The 20,140-nt window shown below is 44.5% G+C and overlaps 2 protein-coding genes across 5 annotated transcripts; one reads left to right on the forward strand and one right to left on the reverse strand.

The window, feature by feature from the left end:
* Window positions 1-8,667: 8,667 nt before the first annotated feature.
* On the forward strand, window positions 8,668-17,965 carry Drc2 (dynein regulatory complex subunit 2). 3 transcript variants are annotated; one of them, XM_020176997.2, is made up of 8 exons: window positions 8,668-9,008; window positions 9,558-9,725; window positions 12,317-12,486; window positions 13,328-13,466; window positions 14,247-14,444; window positions 14,639-14,857; window positions 15,674-15,832; window positions 15,916-17,965. In XM_020176997.2, the coding sequence occupies exons 1-8, from the start codon at window positions 8,877-8,879 to the stop codon at window positions 16,222-16,224; spliced, it is 1,494 nt and encodes a 497-aa protein (XP_020032586.1). In that variant the 5' UTR covers window positions 8,668-8,876; the 3' UTR covers window positions 16,225-17,965. The 3 variants fall into 3 exon arrangements, with proteins under 3 accessions (XP_020032586.1, XP_073939373.1, XP_073939374.1); XM_074083272.1 differs by having other exon boundaries at window positions 15,891-16,166; XM_074083273.1 differs by lacking the exon at window positions 14,639-14,857.
* Window positions 16,722-20,104, reverse strand: Fkbp11 (FKBP prolyl isomerase 11). Of its 2 annotated transcripts, none has more exons than XM_074083275.1 (6): window positions 19,602-20,104; window positions 19,346-19,411; window positions 18,865-18,952; window positions 18,548-18,605; window positions 18,128-18,198; window positions 16,722-16,939 (listed from the first exon to the last, which is right to left on the reverse strand). In XM_074083275.1, exons 1-6 carry the CDS (start codon window positions 19,725-19,727, stop codon window positions 16,722-16,724), a joined length of 627 nt encoding a protein of 208 aa, XP_073939376.1. In that variant the 5' UTR covers window positions 19,728-20,104. The 2 variants fall into 2 exon arrangements, with proteins under 2 accessions (XP_073939376.1, XP_020032584.1); XM_020176995.2 differs by having other exon boundaries at window positions 18,548-18,581; window positions 19,602-20,077.
* Between the last annotated feature and the right edge of the window lie 36 nt (window positions 20,105-20,140).

Consider the following 20,140-nt stretch of genomic DNA (forward strand, 5'->3'; position numbering starts at 1 on the left):
GGAATGTAAACTAGTACAACCACTCTGGAAAAAAATTTGGAGGCTACTTAAAAAGCTAGACATCGATCTACCATTTGATCCAGCAATACCACTCTTGGGGATATACCCAAAAGACTGTGACACAGGTTACTCCAGAGGCACCTGCACACCCATGTTTATTGCAGCACTATTCACAATAGCCAAGTTATGGAAACAGCCAAGATGCCCCACCACTGACGAATGGATTAAGAAAATGTGGTATCTATACACAATGGAATTCTATGCAGCCATGAAGAAGAACGAAATGTTATCATTCGCTGGTAAGTGGATGGAATTGGAGAACATCATTCTGAGCGAGGTTAGCCTGGCCCAAAAGACCAAAAATCGTATGTTCTCCCTCATATGTGGACATTAGATCAAGGGCAAACACACAAGGGGATTGGACTTTGAGCACATGATAAAAGCGAGAGCACACAAGGGAGGGGTGAGGATAGGAAAGACACCTAAAAAATTAGCTAGCATTTGTTGCCCTTAATGCAGAGAAACTAAAGCAGATACCTTAAAAGCAACTGAGGCCTATAGGAGAAGGGGACCAGGAACTAGAGAAAAGGTTGGATCAAAAAGAATTAACCTAGAAGGTAACACACACGCACAGGAAATTAATGTGAGTCAACTCCCTGTATAGCTATCCTTATCTCCACCAGCAAAAACCCTTGTTCCTTCCTATTATTGCTTATACTCTCTCTACAACAAAATTAGAAATAAGAGCAAAATAGTTTCTCCTGGGTATTGAGTGGGTGGGGAGGAGAGGGAGGGGGTGGAGTGGGTGGTAAGGGAGGGGGTGGGGGCAGGGGGGGAGAAATGACCCAAGCCTTGTATGCACATATAAATAATAAAATAAAAAAAAAAGAATTAAGGGCTACATATGAGAGTGGCACCACTCACTATTACCCAGTGACCTGTTAGCAAAATTTTTGTTTACTGTTTCACTGATCTCCTGCTTTGCTGGAGGTCTTATCTTCAAAGGTCTCAGCTTCTACCAGGAGACACAGTAATGACTCCATGGAACTGGAAGTGGAGACTAATGCCTGACCACTTTGGGTTCCTCATACCTTTGAAGCAACAGGCTAAGAAAGGAGCTATGGTGTTGGCAGAGGTGATTGATCCTGACTGCCAAGGAGAAATTGGAATACTATTCCACGATCTTCTGGAATATAGGAGATCCCTTAGGGCATCTCTTAGTATTGCCATGCCTTGTTGTTGGAAAATGACAATAATACAAGTAGTGTTGTAGGATGGCTCAGGCAGGGAGGCGGGAACCAAAGCTTTTGGGAAGCAAGTTTATTGATCAGGCCGGGCAGCAACTCAGTGGATTCTAGTCCAAAGGCTGAGCACCGAGAACAAAGGGGCTTTCCTTACATACCACTTAGAGCAGGTTACAGATATGGGGAGTACATCTTGTCCCATACATGGTCACATACTATTTCATTGGCTATTTTAACCTCTGGGGTGAGGTGACCCTTCTCTGGTCTTGCTTGGCATTCCTCAAATCTGGTTTTTTTTGTTGTTTGTTTGTTTCACTGTTGCACTCATTATCTCTCATTATCTCCCTCATTGTCTCTCATTTTTTCCCTTCCCTCTTCCTGCCTTCCTGCCACAGTAGGACTACCAATGGCTCAGATCCTTCAGGAATGAAGGTTTGGGCCACCCCACCAGCTAAAGAACCATGGCCTGCAAAGAAAATGCAAAATAGGTAAATGGAAGAAAGTAGTTATAAATACCTGATATGACCACGTGACCAGTTAAAGAACTGAGGACTGTAGCCATCAAGAGTATTTCTGCCTTGTTTTGTTATGAATATGTTTGTGTATATTGGTTTTTTCTCTTATTTCCTTATGCAACATAAAAGGTAACAACCTGATATCATTTAAGTATTGCTCATTTTCATTAAAGTCTTTGTGTTTCAGGATATCAAAAAGAATAAACATCACTTAAAGACTACCTCCTTGTCTGGGTTAGTGTGTCTTTGAATCTACACAGAATAGTCATACCTTGTGAGGCAAAGTTATTATTTTGTTATTGTCTTTATTTGGAGGTTAAGCATTTATTCATATGGGTGCCAAGTTGACAAGGAGTGGACTTGTCAGTACTGGGGTTTGAACTCAGGATCTCACGCTTGCTAGGCAGGTGCTCTACCACTTGAGCCACTCCACCAGCAAAGGGTTGTGAGAAAGCAGTCTTTTGTGTCAAAGTTTGTGTTGTCATTTTAATTACCTGCATTGTTCTTCTTTGGGATTCTTGCTAAGCCCATGAAAATTGCCAACCATGCAAGTTAGTGTAAAATTTCAGCCAATTGAGAAGATTGTGAACTTTTGATCTGGACCAATCCAGGTCAAGAGGCAGAGTCAGTCGTATCAGGAATATAAGGAGGGACAGACTGCCCTGCCCCTTTGTGCATGGTGTGCCATGCGCTCATGCACCCTTCTGCAGAAGTACATTTTGCCTTGCTGAGACAATTCTCCATTTCTGTATCTTCAATTGTGACTCCAGTGGTCTTCAGGGGTCTTATTTCCAACAATTTTGGGAATCGTCCAGGATAATTCCATCCAGAAGAGATGCTCGGAAGCCCCCAAAGCAGATGCATCCCTCTGCCTTGTTTCGGTGGCCTCGGGATTTTGGACAACTGGTGCTCTTGGACTGGAAATCCATTCTGGGCCTGGATTATCTCAGAAACACAGGGAAAAAGGGCCTTAGTAAGAACAGACAAAGGAAGGTAAGAAATGCCACTGACTGGCAAAGTAGTCCTTGGTGGTCAGGAGGATCCAGAAGTTGTGTGAGAGCGAATGAAACATGTCTGGGACACAGAGCAAGTATGGAATCCCAATCCTCAGTTCTGCAAATATCCAGGTGATTACATAAGGCTTAACGGCAATCCATAGGGACCTAGTCAGGTGCTTATACTGACCTGCTTATTGCCAAGTAGCGTCACCAACTAGATATTGTCCCATGAGGGTATTAATAGGTGGGAGACAAAGTGTGTGGGGTAGTGTGTGAGACACAGCCAGGAAGCTAGGGAGGTTGAGCATCTTCCCGGCATTCTCACCCACCAGGTAGACCGGGATGGGGAAACATCACAAGCAAAAAGAGCTCTAAGGAAGGTGAAACTAATCTAAATGGCATGTGGCTGAGATTTGGAGCTGCTTCCTCTCTTGGATTGTTTTCCACCTAATTCTAAGTCTCTAAATCTGTCTAACCTCTCTACTAACGGTTAACCCCTTTAAGTCTTGTTTTCAAGATGGGACACTTTTCCCATCACAGACATGTCAAGACCAGAAGAGGGAATGGGTCATGTCCAGGTTGCTGCAGGCGGCAACCATGCGCTGGCCTATTCGCTCTCCTGGCCAAGGCACCAGGCCGTTGGGATTATGGAACCACGCCCTCGGCCTCATGTGCACACAAATTGGAGGGACCAGAGAGGGAATTTCCATTTCCTGTCTAAGCTTTTCTTTATCTCCTACAAATGCCCATGTGTTTAAAATTGGGACCTTAGTATTCCAGGTTGTTACATTAGCTAAAAGGCAACAAGACAGCTGCCTTTTTGGGTTCTGTTATGGATTCAATAAGGCATTTGTGTTTTGAGGGGTTGTTTTGTGTGTGATTATAAGGGACTCCTTCCCTGAAATTACCTTTTGATGGGCTAATTCATGCTAGCTTGTCCATGCTTACTAAGATAGCCAGATATCACCAGTTTCACTGGAGATGTAATCCCTTTTTTCTTGCCTAACATGGAGATTCTGACTTAAAACAAAACAAAACTAATTTTTGGTGTAAATTAAGAGGCCGGGCTTGTGCATCTTATATCCTTTTCCTGGAGAAGGATATAGGATGCCAGCTTTCCACCCAAAACTAGGCTCCGTAAATTTCCCTTAAAAGGTTTGACTAATAACAAAGGTGCAGTAGGTAAACTATTATTAGAGGTTATTTAAAAAGCACCCTCAAGGGGCAAACCTGAAATCTTAAAAGAAGCCATTTTAAGTGAAGATCCCACTCTTAACTAGTCCTGTGTCTCCGGATGGCTACTCAGGGGACCCCTAGAGGATGGGGGAGTCCAGGAACCGGCAATAAGGTCTGGGAAGTGCAATGATTAAAAAGAGACACCGCCATAAAAATCATTGCAGGCTTAATTAATTATGCTCATTAAGGTGTAAGGAGCTGTCTGTCCTTGAGGGTATAGATTAATTATTCTGAATAAAGGGAACAGATGCAGATATGCATGGTTCCATTTCTGTCTTTTCTTCCTTCAGCCTTTCTTCTAACTTAAGGCCATACCTAACATTAAGATGCCTCAGAATTGGTCCTTAAAAGACTCCAATTGCAACTTTGATATTTTGAGCTATTTGTGTTACTTTTAAACTGAGTTTGAGTTTCTGTAGTTTGTCTAACAGGGAAATTCAGATTCTAGTTCAATCTTTAGCAGGGAAGGAACAGTACATATTAAAACAGGAGGTTTAAAGAGATCTGTTGTGAATAAATGAATAATAAAAAATTTTTTAAAAGTATATGTTAGATGGAGTTTATGAAAGTTTATGTGTATAATTAAGTTGACTGTAATTTAAGAGTTATCTAAGGGATTTCGTAAAATCAAAATATTGCTTGTGGAACTCACCACAAGGATTTTGACTCTTTAGGAAACCGAGTCCAAACTGAATGTCTTTTCAGTGATTTTAATACATTTTATCATGCTAAAAGTGTGTGGGCTGTATGTCTAAATTTCACTTAAATGCTATACAAAGTTTATGGGGTTAAAGTTATACAAGTTTAAAGTAATTGACACTTGGTCAAAAAACTAAAACTCAATTCTATCTGGGGCACTAACACTGTCTCCTTAAGCGTGTAAGAGGTCTACAAGCTTTGCTAAATCCTACTCTAAAGGTAAAAATTTAAATTAACAGCCCTAGTAAGGAAAAAGCAATGTAGCCTATTGTTTCCTATGGCAAAGCAAATGTAATTTATTTTAGGGTAAAAGGCATTCGATGCTGTGGAGGCATTCCTCTTTCCCCTAAAGATCTATAAGTTTATCCTAGCTGTGAGAAAAAAGTATTTAAGAGAGCCATAATTCAAGAAATGTCATTTGCTTATGATAAAGGTAAAAGTTTCATTATATTTGATTGTGAGACTAGTACTGTAACTTTTTGGAATATAACCTTTGCTTATGGATCAGCTTCTCTGAAATTATTTGCTCAGGCTCTCTTCAGCTCATTCCTTAGAACAGGGACTGCTGGCCCAGACTCTACCACACTGGGAGATTACATCCTGATCTGGACTTGGAGTGGAGAGAAATTTGAGCCATTCTGGGAGGAACCTCATCAGGTGTTACTCACTACTGAAACTGCAGTACATACTGCTGAGACGGATGGACCCACCCACTACTGAATAAAACGAGCTCCCAAGGAGGAACAATGGACTGAGTCTCCAGAGCCTGGAAATACCAAAGTAACTTTAAAAAGACTATATTGGGACTATTTTCCCTTGGGAAACTGTATTTACCATTGATGTCACCCAAACTTCTCCTTTGACTGTTAAGTTTGATGCATGCCCTGTACTCTCCTGTGGTGATCCCCAGGGACAATTTCAATTCTGTGCTAAGACTATATATACATGCTCATACCCTGGCCCCAGAGAGGCCATGATGACTATCATGATGACTTTGATAAAAACTTAGATAGGTCATGTGGGGCTGTTCTGACGTGGGGTGGACTACACAGTATAAGGGTTGGACTTCATCAGCCTACAGGAAGGGAAAATGCGAACAATTACAAAGAAAGATTCAAATTAGTAAAGCTCTCTCTCCCCAGTTGCCAACTCTACCAATACAACCCCCTTTTATTGGTCATAGATGACCCACATACCATGATCATAGAGCCTTCCATCTTGAGGCAGTATGAATTGGGAGCTGATGTTTCCAAAAGAAACCCCACAATTACATCATCTCCTGACGATAGGCCCCCTCAAACCTAAGAGTGACCAAACCAAGTTAACTGTAGTGAAGGTTAAGGATTTAAAAGCCAACCATCGATACTGAAACTGGCTATGGGGAATATTCTGTCCACACCTTAAAAAAAAGCAAAATTACACATGTGCAACAGGAAGGCCAGAGCCTCAAGCTGCCCCTTTCCCTTTGGGATGAACCTCAAACTCTGCTAAAATGAAATATATAATAACCCTCTTCCAAAAAAAAAAAAAAGGACAGCTGGCTGGGACAATGAGTCTTGTATGACCTTGTCACTACTGTTTCCTGTGGTCAAAGATTCTGGGGGGCAAAAACCACCCTGGTTGATTAGACCCCCATCCTAAGACTCTAACTACACCTGTGCCTCTCAGGGTTTGGGGAGGAATTAGAGTTCCTGGGAAATGCATCCGGGTGCAGTGAGGCCGATCCTTTGGAGAGTTAGGCAGTCAGCCCACTCTGACTGTTTCCCAAGCACACGTCTGGCCGTATTGTGGTGGACTTTTACTTGAGACTCTTCTGGTCAAATGGAGTGGGACTTGCACTTTAATCCAATGGGCTATCCCTTTCACCCTGGCATTCCAATGACCCAAATCTTCCCTAACCATTTCTACATAGATGCCATTGGGGTCCCACAGAGCTGGGGGTGCATTCCCAACAACACAGCTCTGGATGGGACAATAACCAAGGCTCTCCAAGGCCTAACAGCCCTGTCAAACAACTGGCTAAGAACTCAGGGATAACTGACCCTTTACTAATTAGCTAGAAAAATGGTTTGGAAAATGGAAAGGAGTAATAGACTTAATTCTAACATCCCTCATTGATGAATTTGGGGCCATGGCCTTAATTGGGTGCTGAATTATTCCCTGTGTACGAGGATTGATTGTTTGGCTCATAGAAATTACACTAAACATAAACTCCTGTGTCACACCAGCTGTTGTTAAGCACAGCTGAAACAGAAAGTCAATTAATGTTAAATGAGTTTGAAGAAAAGAATATAAATTAAAGGGGGCAATTGTGAGAAAGCAGTCTTTTCTATCAAAGTGTGTGTCGCCATTTTAATTACCTGCATTGTCTGTAGTTCCAGGTTCTTCTTCTGAATTCTTGCTAAGCCCCTTTGCCCAAAAAATTTGCCCTCCATGTTGTGTATCCTAATCCCTCCCCCAAGTCAGTATAAAATTTCAGCCAATCGAGAAGATGGCCCTGCCCTTTTGTGCATGCTGTACCATGTGCCCATGCACCCTTCTGAGACAATTCTCCATTTCTGTGTCTTCAATTGTGACTACAGTGGTCTTCGGGGTTCTTATTTCTAACAGGGTGGACTTGTAATAGCTAATTTTATGTGTCAACTTGACTCTTGACTAAGCAATGAAGTGCCCAGAAATTTGGTCAAATATTATTCTGGGTGTGTCTGTGACAGTGTTTCTAAATGAGATTAACATCTGAAACTAGATTGAGTAAAGCAGATTGTCCTAATGAGTAGGCTCATCTAATTACTGCAGATCTGAATAAAATGGAAATACCCAATAAGAGGGAACTACTCCTGCCTATGATTGGGACATTGGTTTTGACTTTCCAACTCAGATGGAAACATCATCTTGGGTCTTAAATTGGCCAGCTTTCAGATTAAAGATATACCTTAGCTCTCCTGTCTTTTTTCTTTTTTGTAGTTCTGGGGCTTGAACTCAGGGCCTTCACCTTAAGTCACTCCTTTGTTTGTTTGTTTGTTTTTGAGATAGGGTCTTGAGAACTATTTACCCAGGCTGGCTTTGAACTGCAATCCTCCTGATCTCTGCCTCCTGAGTAGCTAGAATTACAGGAGTGAGCCATCGGCGCCCACATCTTGGGCCTTCACATAGCCAACTGTATGTAGATCTTCTCAGCCTCCATAACACTGAGCCAATTCTTTTTCTTTTGGCAGCACTGAAGTCTGAACTCAGGGCCTCATGCTTGCTAGGTAGGTAAGTGCTCTACCAATTGAGCCACTCCACCAGTCCTTTTTTGTTCTAGGTATTTTTGAGATAGGGTCTTAGGAACTATTTGCCTGGGCTAGCTTTGAACCTCAATCCTCTGATCTCTGCCCTCCCAGTAGCTCGGATCACCAGCAACAGTAAGCCAAACCCTTACAGACAACACACACACATACACATGCATACACAATTTGTTCTGTTTCTTGGAGAACCCTTTGTAATCACTATATTTCACATTTAAAACCTCTTTGAAGCACATCTTCCATATCACACAATCCACCCTTTCCCATCTTTCTTCCTTCTTATATTTACTTATTTTTTATACATGTTTTCATTTCTCATAAGAAGATCGCTAAGAGTGCAATTTCTGGATTATATGGTAAATTTATGTTATGTTTTATATTTCAAGAAACTGTCAAACTGTTTTCCAAACTGTCTGTGCTATTTTACTTTCCTACTACCAATATATGAGCATTTATGTTTCTCCAAATTCTCTCCAACATTTTTTATTATTTCTTTACTATGGCCATTTTTTTTCGGCCATTCTTTTTAAAACAAAAAGATTTTTTTTAAGTGCACTGGGAAGACTAGGGTTTTTAAGAGGTTAAAAAAACAAAACTGTTCACTAAAATTGAATGCGGTCCTCCAGCGGCCAGGGGGCGCTCTAAGACACTGTTCTCTCAGCCTCTGGTCGTGCGGTTGCTAGGAGACGAGATGCATCTTTCCGCAGGAGAGCTGGGATCTCCGGGATAGCTGGAGTTCTCTAATGCGGTAGTGCTGAGAGCTAAGGCCCAACTACCTTAGTTCCAGGGGAAGTTCCAGAAAGCGACTTGCTAGGGGCGTTTTCTTTCTGCCCTCTCTTAACGCGCGGGCCAAGAAAGGCGGAGACAACTTGCCTGGGCCCACTCCGCCGCCTAACCATGCCTAAGAAAGGGAAAAAAGCCAAGGCACCCCTGACCGATGAAGAGCAGCTGCTTCTGTTTCAGCAGAAGTTGTTGGTAGAGGAGGAGATGGCGAAGAAGAAAGAGAGACTCCTCAGCCAATTCTTGAAGGTGATGGCCTTCTGCATTATGTCCTGCCCACCCACACCCACCCCCTGAACTGGCCCTGCGTCCTGGGTTCTATCATTCTGGCAGTCTTATTTTTATTCTCACCTGCCCTCCTCCGGAAGTCCTGAGACCCGACACACTTAGGTTGCAGGCAACACTGGTAGGCAGGGAAATTTCTCTGGGAGGAAGACTGATGCAATACAGATTGCCAGTCTCAACTGAGCCCCAGTAGGACAGCAGGTGCTTACCAGTTGTCCCAATTCAGCTGTCTTGAATTCTGATATTCTCCCTGGAGATGGTTATTAGAAACAACATCTTGTTCCGAATGCTTCATGCTGAAGGAAATGCACTCTTGCCCTCTCTAAAATGCCATCAGGCTGTTCCTATCTTCCTTCAGGCCCTCCCCCAAACCAAAGCAGGAGTTCCCTAAGCCTTAGCTGTCAGGAGCTTTGGTCCTTCAGAAAACATAAGTGGTAAAGTGTCAGTTGAGAAACTCAGAGTGGTCTTGTTTGGGCCTTGACCTCCTGGAAGTGTATTTGTTATTTCACGCAGGACAAACTGGCCAAGGAGGAGCACAACAGTGCAGTGAACCTTAATAAGATTACCACACAGTGGAGAACCGTGCTTCGGGAAGTCAAGACCAGAGAGCTTCATAAGGACATTGAGATCCTCAGCCAAACATTTGAACGAGTGGTGGACTGCAAAGACAGTGTTATCAAGGTAGGCATTCTCTTCAAGGAAACACTTGCATATGGTTTCCTTGGCTTCTTCTCTTAATAGATTGGGCCTAGTGAATTAATTAATAAATCAATCTTAAAGCTCGTGCAAGACACAGGATGGGTCACATCTAGGCTATTTGTAATAATGGTTTTCACTGAAAAAAAAAATAGAGTACTGCACTGTCATTCATCCCTATCCCTAGAGGAGCCATCATTCTTGGTCATCTACTGCCCCAAACCAGTACTATACAATATTAAAGTTGTAAGGTGCAGTCACTTGAATTTAGTCCCACACCTCTATGTCAATGTCAGAGGCTCAGTTCCAGAGATGGGGACTGACTTGTCACAAGGTCACATAGCTAGTCAGTGGGAGAAGCAGGATTAGAGCACAGGTTTGTGGGGGGTTTTTTGTTTGTTAGTGGTACTAGGGTCTGAACTTAGGGCCTAGCACTCGCTAGGCAGGCGATCTACTTGTGGAGCCACACTCCCAGCCCGTTCATAGGTTTTTTGACTCCTATTCCAGTGCTTCATTCAACCAAATTATTTGACTTCTTTGATTTAATCTCAATGGCCCATGTAAGAGCAGTTCTGGACTTCTAAGCAGCTCAGTCAGCATCCTTATGCTTTTTTGGCGGGGGGCGGAGGTGCAGGATTGAGACAAGTTACCATATGTAACCCAGGTTGGACTGGACCTCACTATGTAGCCTAGGCTAGCTTCAAACGCTCAACCCTCCTGCCTCAGTCTCCTGAATGCTGGAATTGCAGGTATATGCCACCATATCCAGCTCCATCCTTATGCTCTTGACAGGGTTTGGTTTTGTTTTGGCAGTATTGGGGTTTGAACTCAGGGCCTCATGCTTGATAGGCAGGAACTCTACCAGCCCTTTTTTTGTGAAGGGTTTTTTCCAGATAGGGTCTCCCAAACTATTTGCCCCAGCCAGCCTCAAACCATGATCCTCCTGATCTCTGCCTCCAGAATAGCTGGGATTATAGACATGAGCCACTGGCGCCCAGCTTCTTAAAAGGTTCTTTTCTTCTAAGGGGTTTTGATGTATCTGTCTCTTTTTTTTTATCCTACCTTTTACATCTTTCCTGCTTACTGACTCCTACTTAGTCTTTACCATCTCAAACAAAACAAAAAGTCCCACACTAACAGCAAATATTCACAGTCAACATGGTATTCCCCCTCTAGAAAACACCCATCTCTCCTTTAAAGCCTAAACCTTGATGGGAAAAATATTAAGCAGACCCTGGGCAGCTTCAAGAGATGCATACTAAAAGTCCTCAAATTTTCAACAAATTACCCACTAGTTATACCTTATGAATTTTAAGTGGCATTTTCAAGAATTGTACTGGGAATTATCAAATAACTATGGGAAGAGAACCATAATCAGAATATTTCAATCCATTGCAGTTTTTATCCTTATTAAGAGCTCAAACTGTCCTTTTTGCCAGTGAAAGGATTCCAATCTTTTCTTGCTGCATCCACCCCTGTTCTAAGTCCTTCTGGCTTAAGGTTCTGTGGACAGAATGAGCTCAGCATGGTTCTTCTTCTTTTCTTTTTTTTTTTGTGGGGGGGTCGGGGAAGGTGGGAATCTAACCTAAGGCCTTGAGCATGCTATGCAAGACTTGCCTGACTGGGCCGGGTGTCCTAAATGGTTAGTGACTGATTCTAGCTGCTAGCTGAGAGCTCAGTTAGGCCGTTGATTAGAATGCTTTTCACATGGCCCTTCCATGTATCTTGGGCTCCCAACAGCATGACAGCTGGGTTCCTGGAGTGAGCATCCTAAGAACAAGCATTCCAAGGGGCAGGATGGAGAAGCTACCTGGTCAGTTAATGGCTGTGTTTAGAACTGATTCGTGTCACTTCCACTATAGATTCAAGAAGTCATAGGATCCACCCAAATTCAAGGAGATGGAAGAATAATCTACCTTTTGATGGGAAGTGATGAGGTCTCATTGTAGAAAACTGTAGGATAAGAGATTTTGCTGTGCTCATCTTTGCAAAGTCTAATTTGCCATAGTAAGCTACTTCATCATGGCTCCTGAGTCCATCTCACATGACTTTATTAGTCTTATGCTAGGCAAGAGCTCTATCACTGAGTTACAGCCCTTTTGTAAAAGTTTTATTTTGAGACAGGGTCTTGTTAAAATTGCCCAGGTAGGCCTCAAACTTGTGATCCTTCTGCCTCAGCCTCCATGTGCTGCTATGCCTGCCTTCTTTGCTATTTTGTATGACAGAATAACCTGGTTCGATTTATTTTCTGCTTCAAACCTCAAAGCAGCCATTTCTCCAAGGATCCCTGCATCCTTTTAGTGGTAGCCCCTCAGTGTGAATGTTTGTTGTCCATAGGACACTGGCTGCCTTCATGAGGCTCCTTGAAATCACTGTTGCTTTGCATTCAAGACTGAGTGGGGAGGAGGAGGGCGGGGTGGGGGAGACTGAGCCAGCACTCCTAATGCCAAAGAGTTGGCATTAGGAACTAAGGGGAAAATGTCATCATGCCATTCAGTTTAACCAGCTGCATACATTTTTATTTCCTCTCACACATGTCACTTGGCCGGAATGGTAACTCTCTCTTTCCTGCCCAGTCTTTAGCTAAGGACCTGTCGGAAGCTGAGGAGCAGTATGCCTATGCCCTGCGCAGCCACCTGCACAACGTTGATCAGCTCTTGGCCCTGCAGAGGCGCAGGCTCAATCTCCTGGAGGAAAGTTACAACATGGAGCTGGAGACCTTAACCAAGGAGTTTGAGACAGAAAGGTATGGGCTAAGAGAAGATGGGTAATTGAATCCACAGGAATACCCAGAGTCTGTGTCTATAAGCAAGCAGCTAGTACCTTGGAACATCCCACCTTGATTATGACATGATTCCTGGCAGGGAAGATCCTGAGTTCCTTCTAAATGAACTTGGGTTTTGGCTTGCAGCTTTGTCATACCTTCACCCCAGCCAAGCCCTGTCTGTGTACCACTACCGCCCACTTACAGCTACCAAAATCCTACCAGTCTGGCAGCAGACAGGGATGGGAGAGAGATTTTACTATAAACTTTTGTACATTTTTTTGTATCACACCAATGTACTACCTATTAAAAATCAAAATAAAATCTTATTCTTTCTGGCCCTAAAAAAAAACACAGCCCTCCTTTCCCTTTGTTCTCTGTCGGTACCTAAGAGTTTGTGCCATTCATGCAGTTTTATTAAGTACTGCCTTAAGTTGTTATTATTGGTCTGTATGTTGTATTCACCAGATTCTTTTTAATTTTTTTGGTGGTAGTGGGGTTTGAACTCAGGGCCTCAGTCTTGCTTGGCAGGCGCTCTACCACTTGAGGCACTCCACCAACCCTTTTTTTTGGGTTTTTTAAATTTTGTCTTGTTTTTGATGATACTGGGGCTTGAACTTGGCCTATACCTTGAGCCACTCCACCAGCCCTTTTGTGTGATGGGTTTTTTCAAGACAGGGTCTCTTGAACTATCATCCTGGGTTAGGTTCAAACCATGATCCTCTTGCTCTCTGCCTCCTAAGTAGCTAGGCCTACAGGCGTGAGCCACCAGCGCCCAGCTGTTGTATCCATCAGAACAGAGACAGTGTCTTATCTCCTGTAGGAAGACAATTATTGACCAACATGAGAAAGAGATTCACTACCTACAAGATGTCTTCATGGCCATGGAGCAGAACTATACAGATTCCGAGTATGAAAGCAAGCTGGAGTTCCAGAGTATGTGGGATGATCTCAAAAACAAGGTACAGAGGGAGAGTAGAGGAGCAGGAACTGGAAGAGAAGTGAGAAAAATTGCTCAAGGCAACTAGAGTTAATAAAGGCAACACAGTCAATAAAAGTCTGTTGCCACTGTAGGTGTCTCTAGTGGTTTTTGCAATTTTATGAAAATTGGTTGGGAGGATTGTTCTAAAATGTCAAGGGAATGAATTTTGGAGCAAAAAAGCACCATATGGCTACATCCCCGTGATTCGCAGATAAAGAAACTAAGCCCCAAGGAAATGGAATGACCTGCCATAGTCATGCTGATCTGTGGCAGAACCAGAAGGAGAATTTAGATCTCCTGCCCCTTGGAGCAGAGTGCTTTCCTCCATCCTGGAGGTTGCAAACCTACCCAGTCCACAGACCTAGGTTTGAGTATAGGGTTCTTGCTCTTATTTTACCCCAGTGCTTAATAAAAATGTTGAGTAAGTTTCCTACATTTAAAAATTGGAAAGATTTCACACAAAACCCAAATTTTTAGCTTCCTTGGAAAAAACTTAAACATCTGGGACCAGTGGGCCACGTTTCCAAATGGCACCATTCATGTAGAGCTGAGCGTGCCCCCAAAGGAGCATCTCCTCCCTGCTGGCTGTGAGCCCTACACTGCATATGAAACTTACATGTATCATCTGCTTGGATTTGTATGCATTTTCATGGCCTCTGCACTAAACAAAGCTACAAACAGCTTGAAAGGGAGAGGTTGCTGGTGAAAGGGCTCTAATAGAGTAGTTCTGAGCATTTGGTATTTGGGGAACTTTTCCTAGAATTTAGAAGAGAAACATTTTCTACGAATACAACTGGAGAACACAGTGGAAGATCTATGGAAAAGGTTCCAGGACGCACTCAAGAATTACACTGATGCCACAGAGGATCGGAAGATTGCCTTTGAGACTCTAAAGGTGAAGGATGAGAAAAGCTCCAAAGAGATTGAAGCACAGATGAAAAAAATACAGAAACTACAGGTTAGTAAATACTAACTTTTAACTGCTCCAGTATCCCCTGTTCCTCTCTGCCTCAATTTCTCCTCGGTCTCATCATTGATCAGTGGGTGGGAAGAGATGATAAGCTCTGATTTCAGGCCCCAGGCTACCTTTTATTTGTCTCACTTCAGCCCCTCTGTTGGTTAAGTGCTTCCTCAATTCACTATGCTCCTCAGGAGGCCATAAGCATTTCAAGAGGCAAGATCATGCTACACAGCCGTGACAGTGAAGAGCAGAACCAGTGTATCCGTAACGACAAGGAGTTGGTCCTTGTACAACTGCGAAAACTTAAAGCCCAAAGGACTCAGGCCCGGGCAATATCTCAGGAGAACTTAGTCAAACTCACCTTGGAAAGTAATGCCACCCTCAAGGCACTGAAAAAGATTGTTGATAAGGTAACAAGGGGAGAGGGCAGTTGGAACTATGGCTGAAAGTGAAAGGGACTCAGGAGAGGTAGAAGGAGGGTCTTCTCCTACTTTCTGCCTCAGTGGATACCTGTTTTATTTAATCCTCCCCTGCTCTTTACATGTGAAATGAAATAATAATGAATTAACTTTATAGTAAGAATATAGTGTCCAGAGCTGGGCATAGTGGTACATGTCTATAATCCCAACACTCAGGAGGTAGAGGCAGGAGGATTATGAGTTCAAGGCCAACCTGGGCTACATAATGAGATCCTGTCTCAAGGGCTGGGGGTATAGCTTAGTGGTAGAGTGCTTGTCTCAAAGGTGCAAGGCCCTGAGTTCAATTCCCAGAACCACAAAACCAATCAAACAAAAAAGAATATAAAGTGCCAGGTGTGGTGTTATTCCTTGCCTCTGCCTATAGTCTCAGCACTTGGGAGGCTGAGGCAGGAAGACTGGGAGTTTGAAACCAGTCTGGACTACACAGTGAGTTCCAGGCCAACCTGAACTACATACCAGGACCCTGCCTCTAAAATAAATGAAATGAGGGTTGGTGGAGTGGCTCAAGCACTAAGAGTGTTTGCTTAAGCAAGCCTGAGGCTGAGTTCAAATCCCACTGCTGCCAAAAAAAAGGAAATAAAATATTTGGAACTGTGTTTGGCACACAGGAAGCACCAAACACAGTTCCAAATATTCATTACTGTTGTCCCTCATTTGGATGAGAAGCTTCCTTGGGCTCAGAGGAAACAACTCTATTTTATTCCCTCCCCCCTCCCTAATAAACAAGTCTCTCCTTGCTTCTAACAGGGTGAAAAGATCCTTAAACTTGCTGAAATGTGTAGGAAATTTGAAACGGAAGAAGAGAAAGTGCTGCCTTTCTATTCATCAGTACTGACTCCCAAGGATCAGGAGGAGATTGAGGCACAAAGCCTGGAAGAGCTTTCCCAGCAGGAGGAGCTCGCAAAGGTAAGGGCTGGGGGATGCTGGGTGGTGGGCAGTATTTCTAATGGGTCCCATTGCACAGCTTCTCCCTCTAACTCAACTCCCAGGTGATAGAGGACTATATGGGGATGGAGAATTTCTGGAAAAGGTACAACAAAGTGAAATTGGAGCTACTGAGCCTCCAACACAGACGAACCCAGCTGCTAGAAATAAATGAGAAGCTGCGGGAGATGCTGAAGCAGTACTTGGATGGCATCTCAGTGAGTGATGAAGTGCTGAGCCAGCTCAATCCACTCTTCATAGTCAACCATAGAAGCAACTTACCCAAGCCTTTGTCTATAGCCCAGTCAGATGTACAACCTCCAACCACCTACAACATCATCGAAGCAGCTCATGTGATCTCCAATATTCTGTGATCCAAGGAGAAAATCCCTTTCCAACACCCAAGATTTTTTTTTTTTTTTGAGACCTGAGTGCTTTGCTATTAAAAAACTTCCACAGTTTGCTAAGAGACTTACTGCTCCATGAAGCATAGCTCCTTAGCATCATGGCACCATGGAAGCCCAAACCTGTACCTTAACTCAGACAGCTGGTGGTGTGGCTCAAGTGGGAGAGTGTCTACCTACCAAGTACAAGGCCCTGAGTTCAAACTCCAGTGCAGAAAAAAAAAAAAAAAAAAAGAGGTCCTATCAGCAGATTCAAGACTAGATCCTTGATGTAAGTTGTAAGTTAGGACAGCAAAAGAATTAGGGAAAAAGGTGATCCAAGGCTTCCACCACCCCGACTCCAGGCAAGATCCAACTCCCAAGTGACCTTTTTCTCAACCCTTCATCTCATTCCTACTTACAAAAGTGGCTTTAGAAAGTATGAGGTAAAGAATACAAAGAAGTTTTTTTTTAATTACTATTATTTATTATTTCTTTTTACTCTTGTTTCGTTTCTCTTCTTTGAGCTTCTTTTTGGAGACTTTGGGTCTGTTGGCCTTTTGGTATAGGTGATATCCAATGAGGCCCAGGAGGGCTGGCACCATAGCCATGCCTATCAGGGGTAAAATGCCCTTCACCAGCTTTTGCCAGTAGTTGGCTCGGATCAGTGCAATCAGCTCCACGTCATACTGTACCACTGCATCCGCTGGAGAGGCAGAGGAGAGGAAAAGGTTAGAATCTCTGTGCAGGACTCTGAATCTGAGAGAGTAGGCCACAGCAAAGCCAACTGGGAAGCTGACAGATTGAAATGTGGTGCTGAGTTCCCTTGAACAAGGGCAGAGTCTAGTGATAGTCATGTTGACCTCAACTACATGTGTGGCTTGGATTGAGTGACAGATCCCTGGCAGCACAGGATAACTGTAGATATGAAACATACAGGCTCCTCTCCATTTTTAAGGGAACATTTCTAAGTAAGAGAACACTCTAACTGTATGGAACCCATTTCCAAACAGCCACATAGATAGAATATTTGCAGGGCTGAAATTAATTGGATTTAAATGAAACATCTTTTAAATTCCATCACCCAATGAGCACACTCAGTGTGATTGTTAGAAAACATGAGTCTCAACATAACAGCTGGAGAGGAAGAAGGATGTGGCTTATGAAGTAAGGGAGAAGGTAAGTGGTGGGGAGAGGCGTAAACAGAAGCAAACAAAGCAGCAGTGGGAATGCACAGGTAACAGAGCTTTGCAAAAGGTTCTCCTTAGTCCTCTCCCCTTTTTTCAGGCTTCTAAAGTTGGAACTGGGGTAAGAATTATGTTCCCAATGCCCTATAGAATTAAGCACATTTTAGCTAAAATGACATATGTTACAAGGGCTGGGAATACACCTCAGTGACAGAGCACTTGCCTACCATATGCAAGGGGCTGGGCTTGATTCCCAGAACCACATACACACACAAACCAAAACCAATTGTTATAACCAAAAGCAAGCAAAAGATACATCTTGGGAAATCTTTTTCAGCCCTTCAGGAATAGATATCAGCAATGATGTATGAGGGCTTGTAAGGGTTGCTTTTTGTTTATTTTGTTTTGAATTACCTGACTGCTCTGATAGGAGTAGCACAGACCCATGTGGCTCAAGCAGGTACCTCTTCCCTAAAAAACCACCAGCTCCCTGAGATCAAGCCACGTAACCTGAACAGGTTATATCCATAATCTCCATTGATGATCAGAGCAGGCAAAAGGTGGCTCTGAAGAAGGAAGCTCCAGTCACTTTTATCATGTTCAGGAAACTTAATCTGGACCTTCTCAAGTGCCAAAGAGTGTAGCTCCTTGTAGCTCTCGGGGGCTGGGTATTTTGATGGTCAGGAGAAAAGCCTAGTCAAAATTACCTGGTATAGATGGTGGAAATCCCCGTTTTCCATAAGCCAAGTGAGAAGGAATGACTGCCCTTCGCTTCTCTCTGAGGGAAGGAATGTGAGTCATAGCTAGAGGTGGGGAAGGTGGGGAAGCAACCTAAGTGCATCTGAAGCTCCACCAGCAATCTCCTGGATATTTGCACCCAAAACATGAACTTTCCCAATTGAACACCTAAAGGGTTGACCAGCAAAGTGTCCATCTCCCCATATGCCTCAACAAAACCAGCAACCAGAAAGGCACTCAGGAGTCCCACTGAACTGTACCTTTCCAGCATAAAGTCAGGGCCCTCTATCTAAACCACATTTCCTGCCTCTTGGAGGAGCTGGGATGGCAGAGAAAGTCTCTACCCAGGCAAAAGGGGTACCCACGTCCACCCCTGACCAGATACTCACCCCACACACATGTCTAGAAGACTCTGCTCCAGACCTTGAGGGAGAAGACATAACTGAACTGGAAGATACCCACATTCCCAAATCACCCAAGAAGATCAAAGGCATCTTTTCAACTCTCAATTGAGCTTGCCCCACTTCTCAAATTCCTGGCTTCCAGGGGGCATTGGGCAAGAGGAATATTAAAGTGGGGTTTGGCCCTTAGGAGGCAGTTGGAAGATCCTTAGGGTCTTAGTCATTCTAGGGGGGGCATTTCCAGGGTATATTAGGGGTTGAACAGGCTAAGTTAAGAGGCAGAGTGAGAGACACAGGTCACATACCTGGAATCACCTGCTTTTGGCCAAGTTCTATAACCAGAGGATCTCTGGACAGAGAGGTGTCAATTATGCGTCCATCTATCAAACTGCCCTGGAGGGAGAGAGCATCAAGAGCTAACCCTGACCTCTCCCTCCCAGCAGGCGGGCAACACACACCTGAACCGCTGGGTAGTGCCAACCCCCTTACAGCTGCTGCCTAGCGTTCCCCTCCAGGGGAGAAAGGAACAGGAAGCCCCCAAAGGGCTAGCACTTCTAGGAGATCTCTCCACCCTTGGTTTCCCAGTGCCAGGGAGGAACTGGAGGAAAAGCAGGGAGGGGAGACAGGCAGGGAAGAGGAGCGCCCCTCCCCCTGCCACGTGCTTGAGGACCCCAGAGACCCGAGTTCTCCAGAACCGACTGCCACGTGTGCGAGCCAAAGCTGACGTGTTTCAGCAGGGCACCGCCCCCTCCCACGCCCCGCCCCGCCCCCCCCCATGCCCCTCACCGTGTAATGTATGTGGAGCGTGTCTCCAAAGGCAGCGGGTTCCGCACACGGTTCTGGGGGCTCCACCTACAATCGTACTCCAGAGGTCACCTATGCGCTTTCGAAATTCCCATTCTCGCCCCCAAACCCAGCACCCCCCAATTCAGTTCCCGCACTTCCTCTTCTCCCCGCTCCCAGGTTCATTTAGACTCTTGTATTCCCTCAGGGAATATTCCTGCAGGGCAGGGTGGGCAGGGGACCTGGACTGTCTTCTCACCAGGGTCTCCACTTGTAGGGTCCGGACAGGACTTTCGGTTTCAGGCTCAGCCTCAGCCCAGCACACTGCCCCACTAAGCAGCAGCAGCAGCAGCCGGAGCGGCAGGAGTGAGGGGCGGAGGGTCATGACTGGACCGGGGCAAGGACCAGGGAACGAGGATAGGCTGCTCGGGTGACGGAGACTAGAACAGCGTTCCCCGGCACCCAGGCCAGATTGGACCGAGCGGGTGGAGATGAGCGAGCTCCTCCTCCTGCAGCCCTTCCTCCACCTAGTCCCCACCTCCTGGAGGGAGGAGGCCACCGGGAGCCCTCCCTATCCTCTGCGATCAGATTCTGACCTGTCCGTTAGCCGTTCGGTCCCATAACAGGGGTTGGGCCACACAGCACCCCTTCTCCATTACCTGTTTGGGGCAGGTGTGTGTGTGTTGGAGGGGCATTAGTCTCTAATTCTCAAAACCACTCTGCAAGGCAGGCACAATTGCTCCCATTTTACAGCTAAGGAACAGGATGTTAAGTAACTTGCCCAAGGTTATCAAGCTA

The sequence above is a fragment of the Castor canadensis genome, chromosome 8, assembly GCF_047511655.1.
Source record: "Castor canadensis chromosome 8, mCasCan1.hap1v2, whole genome shotgun sequence".
In the NCBI taxonomy this organism is placed as follows: Eukaryota; Metazoa; Chordata; class Mammalia; order Rodentia; family Castoridae; genus Castor; species Castor canadensis.

Excerpts from the sequence above, each read along its gene's own strand:
- Fkbp11 (XM_074083275.1), bottom strand. The coding sequence starts at position 19,727 with ATGACCCTCCGCCCCTCACTCCTGCCGCTCCGGCTGCTGCTGCTGCTG. Across the intron at positions 18,953-19,345 it reads CGCTCCACATACATTACACG|GGCAGTTTGATAGATGGACG; the intron begins GTGAGGGGCATG and ends CTCTCCCTCCAG. Across the intron at positions 16,940-18,127 it reads ATTTCCACCATCTATACCAG|CGGATGCAGTGGTACAGTAT; the intron begins GTAATTTTGACT and ends CTGCCTCTCCAG.
- Drc2 (XM_020176997.2), top strand. The coding sequence starts at position 8,877 with ATGCCTAAGAAAGGGAAAAAAGCCAAGGCACCCCTGACCGATGAAGAG. Across the intron at positions 9,726-12,316 it reads GCAAAGACAGTGTTATCAAG|TCTTTAGCTAAGGACCTGTC; the intron begins GTAGGCATTCTC and ends TTTCCTGCCCAG. Across the intron at positions 12,487-13,327 it reads AAGGAGTTTGAGACAGAAAG|GAAGACAATTATTGACCAAC; the intron begins GTATGGGCTAAG and ends TATCTCCTGTAG.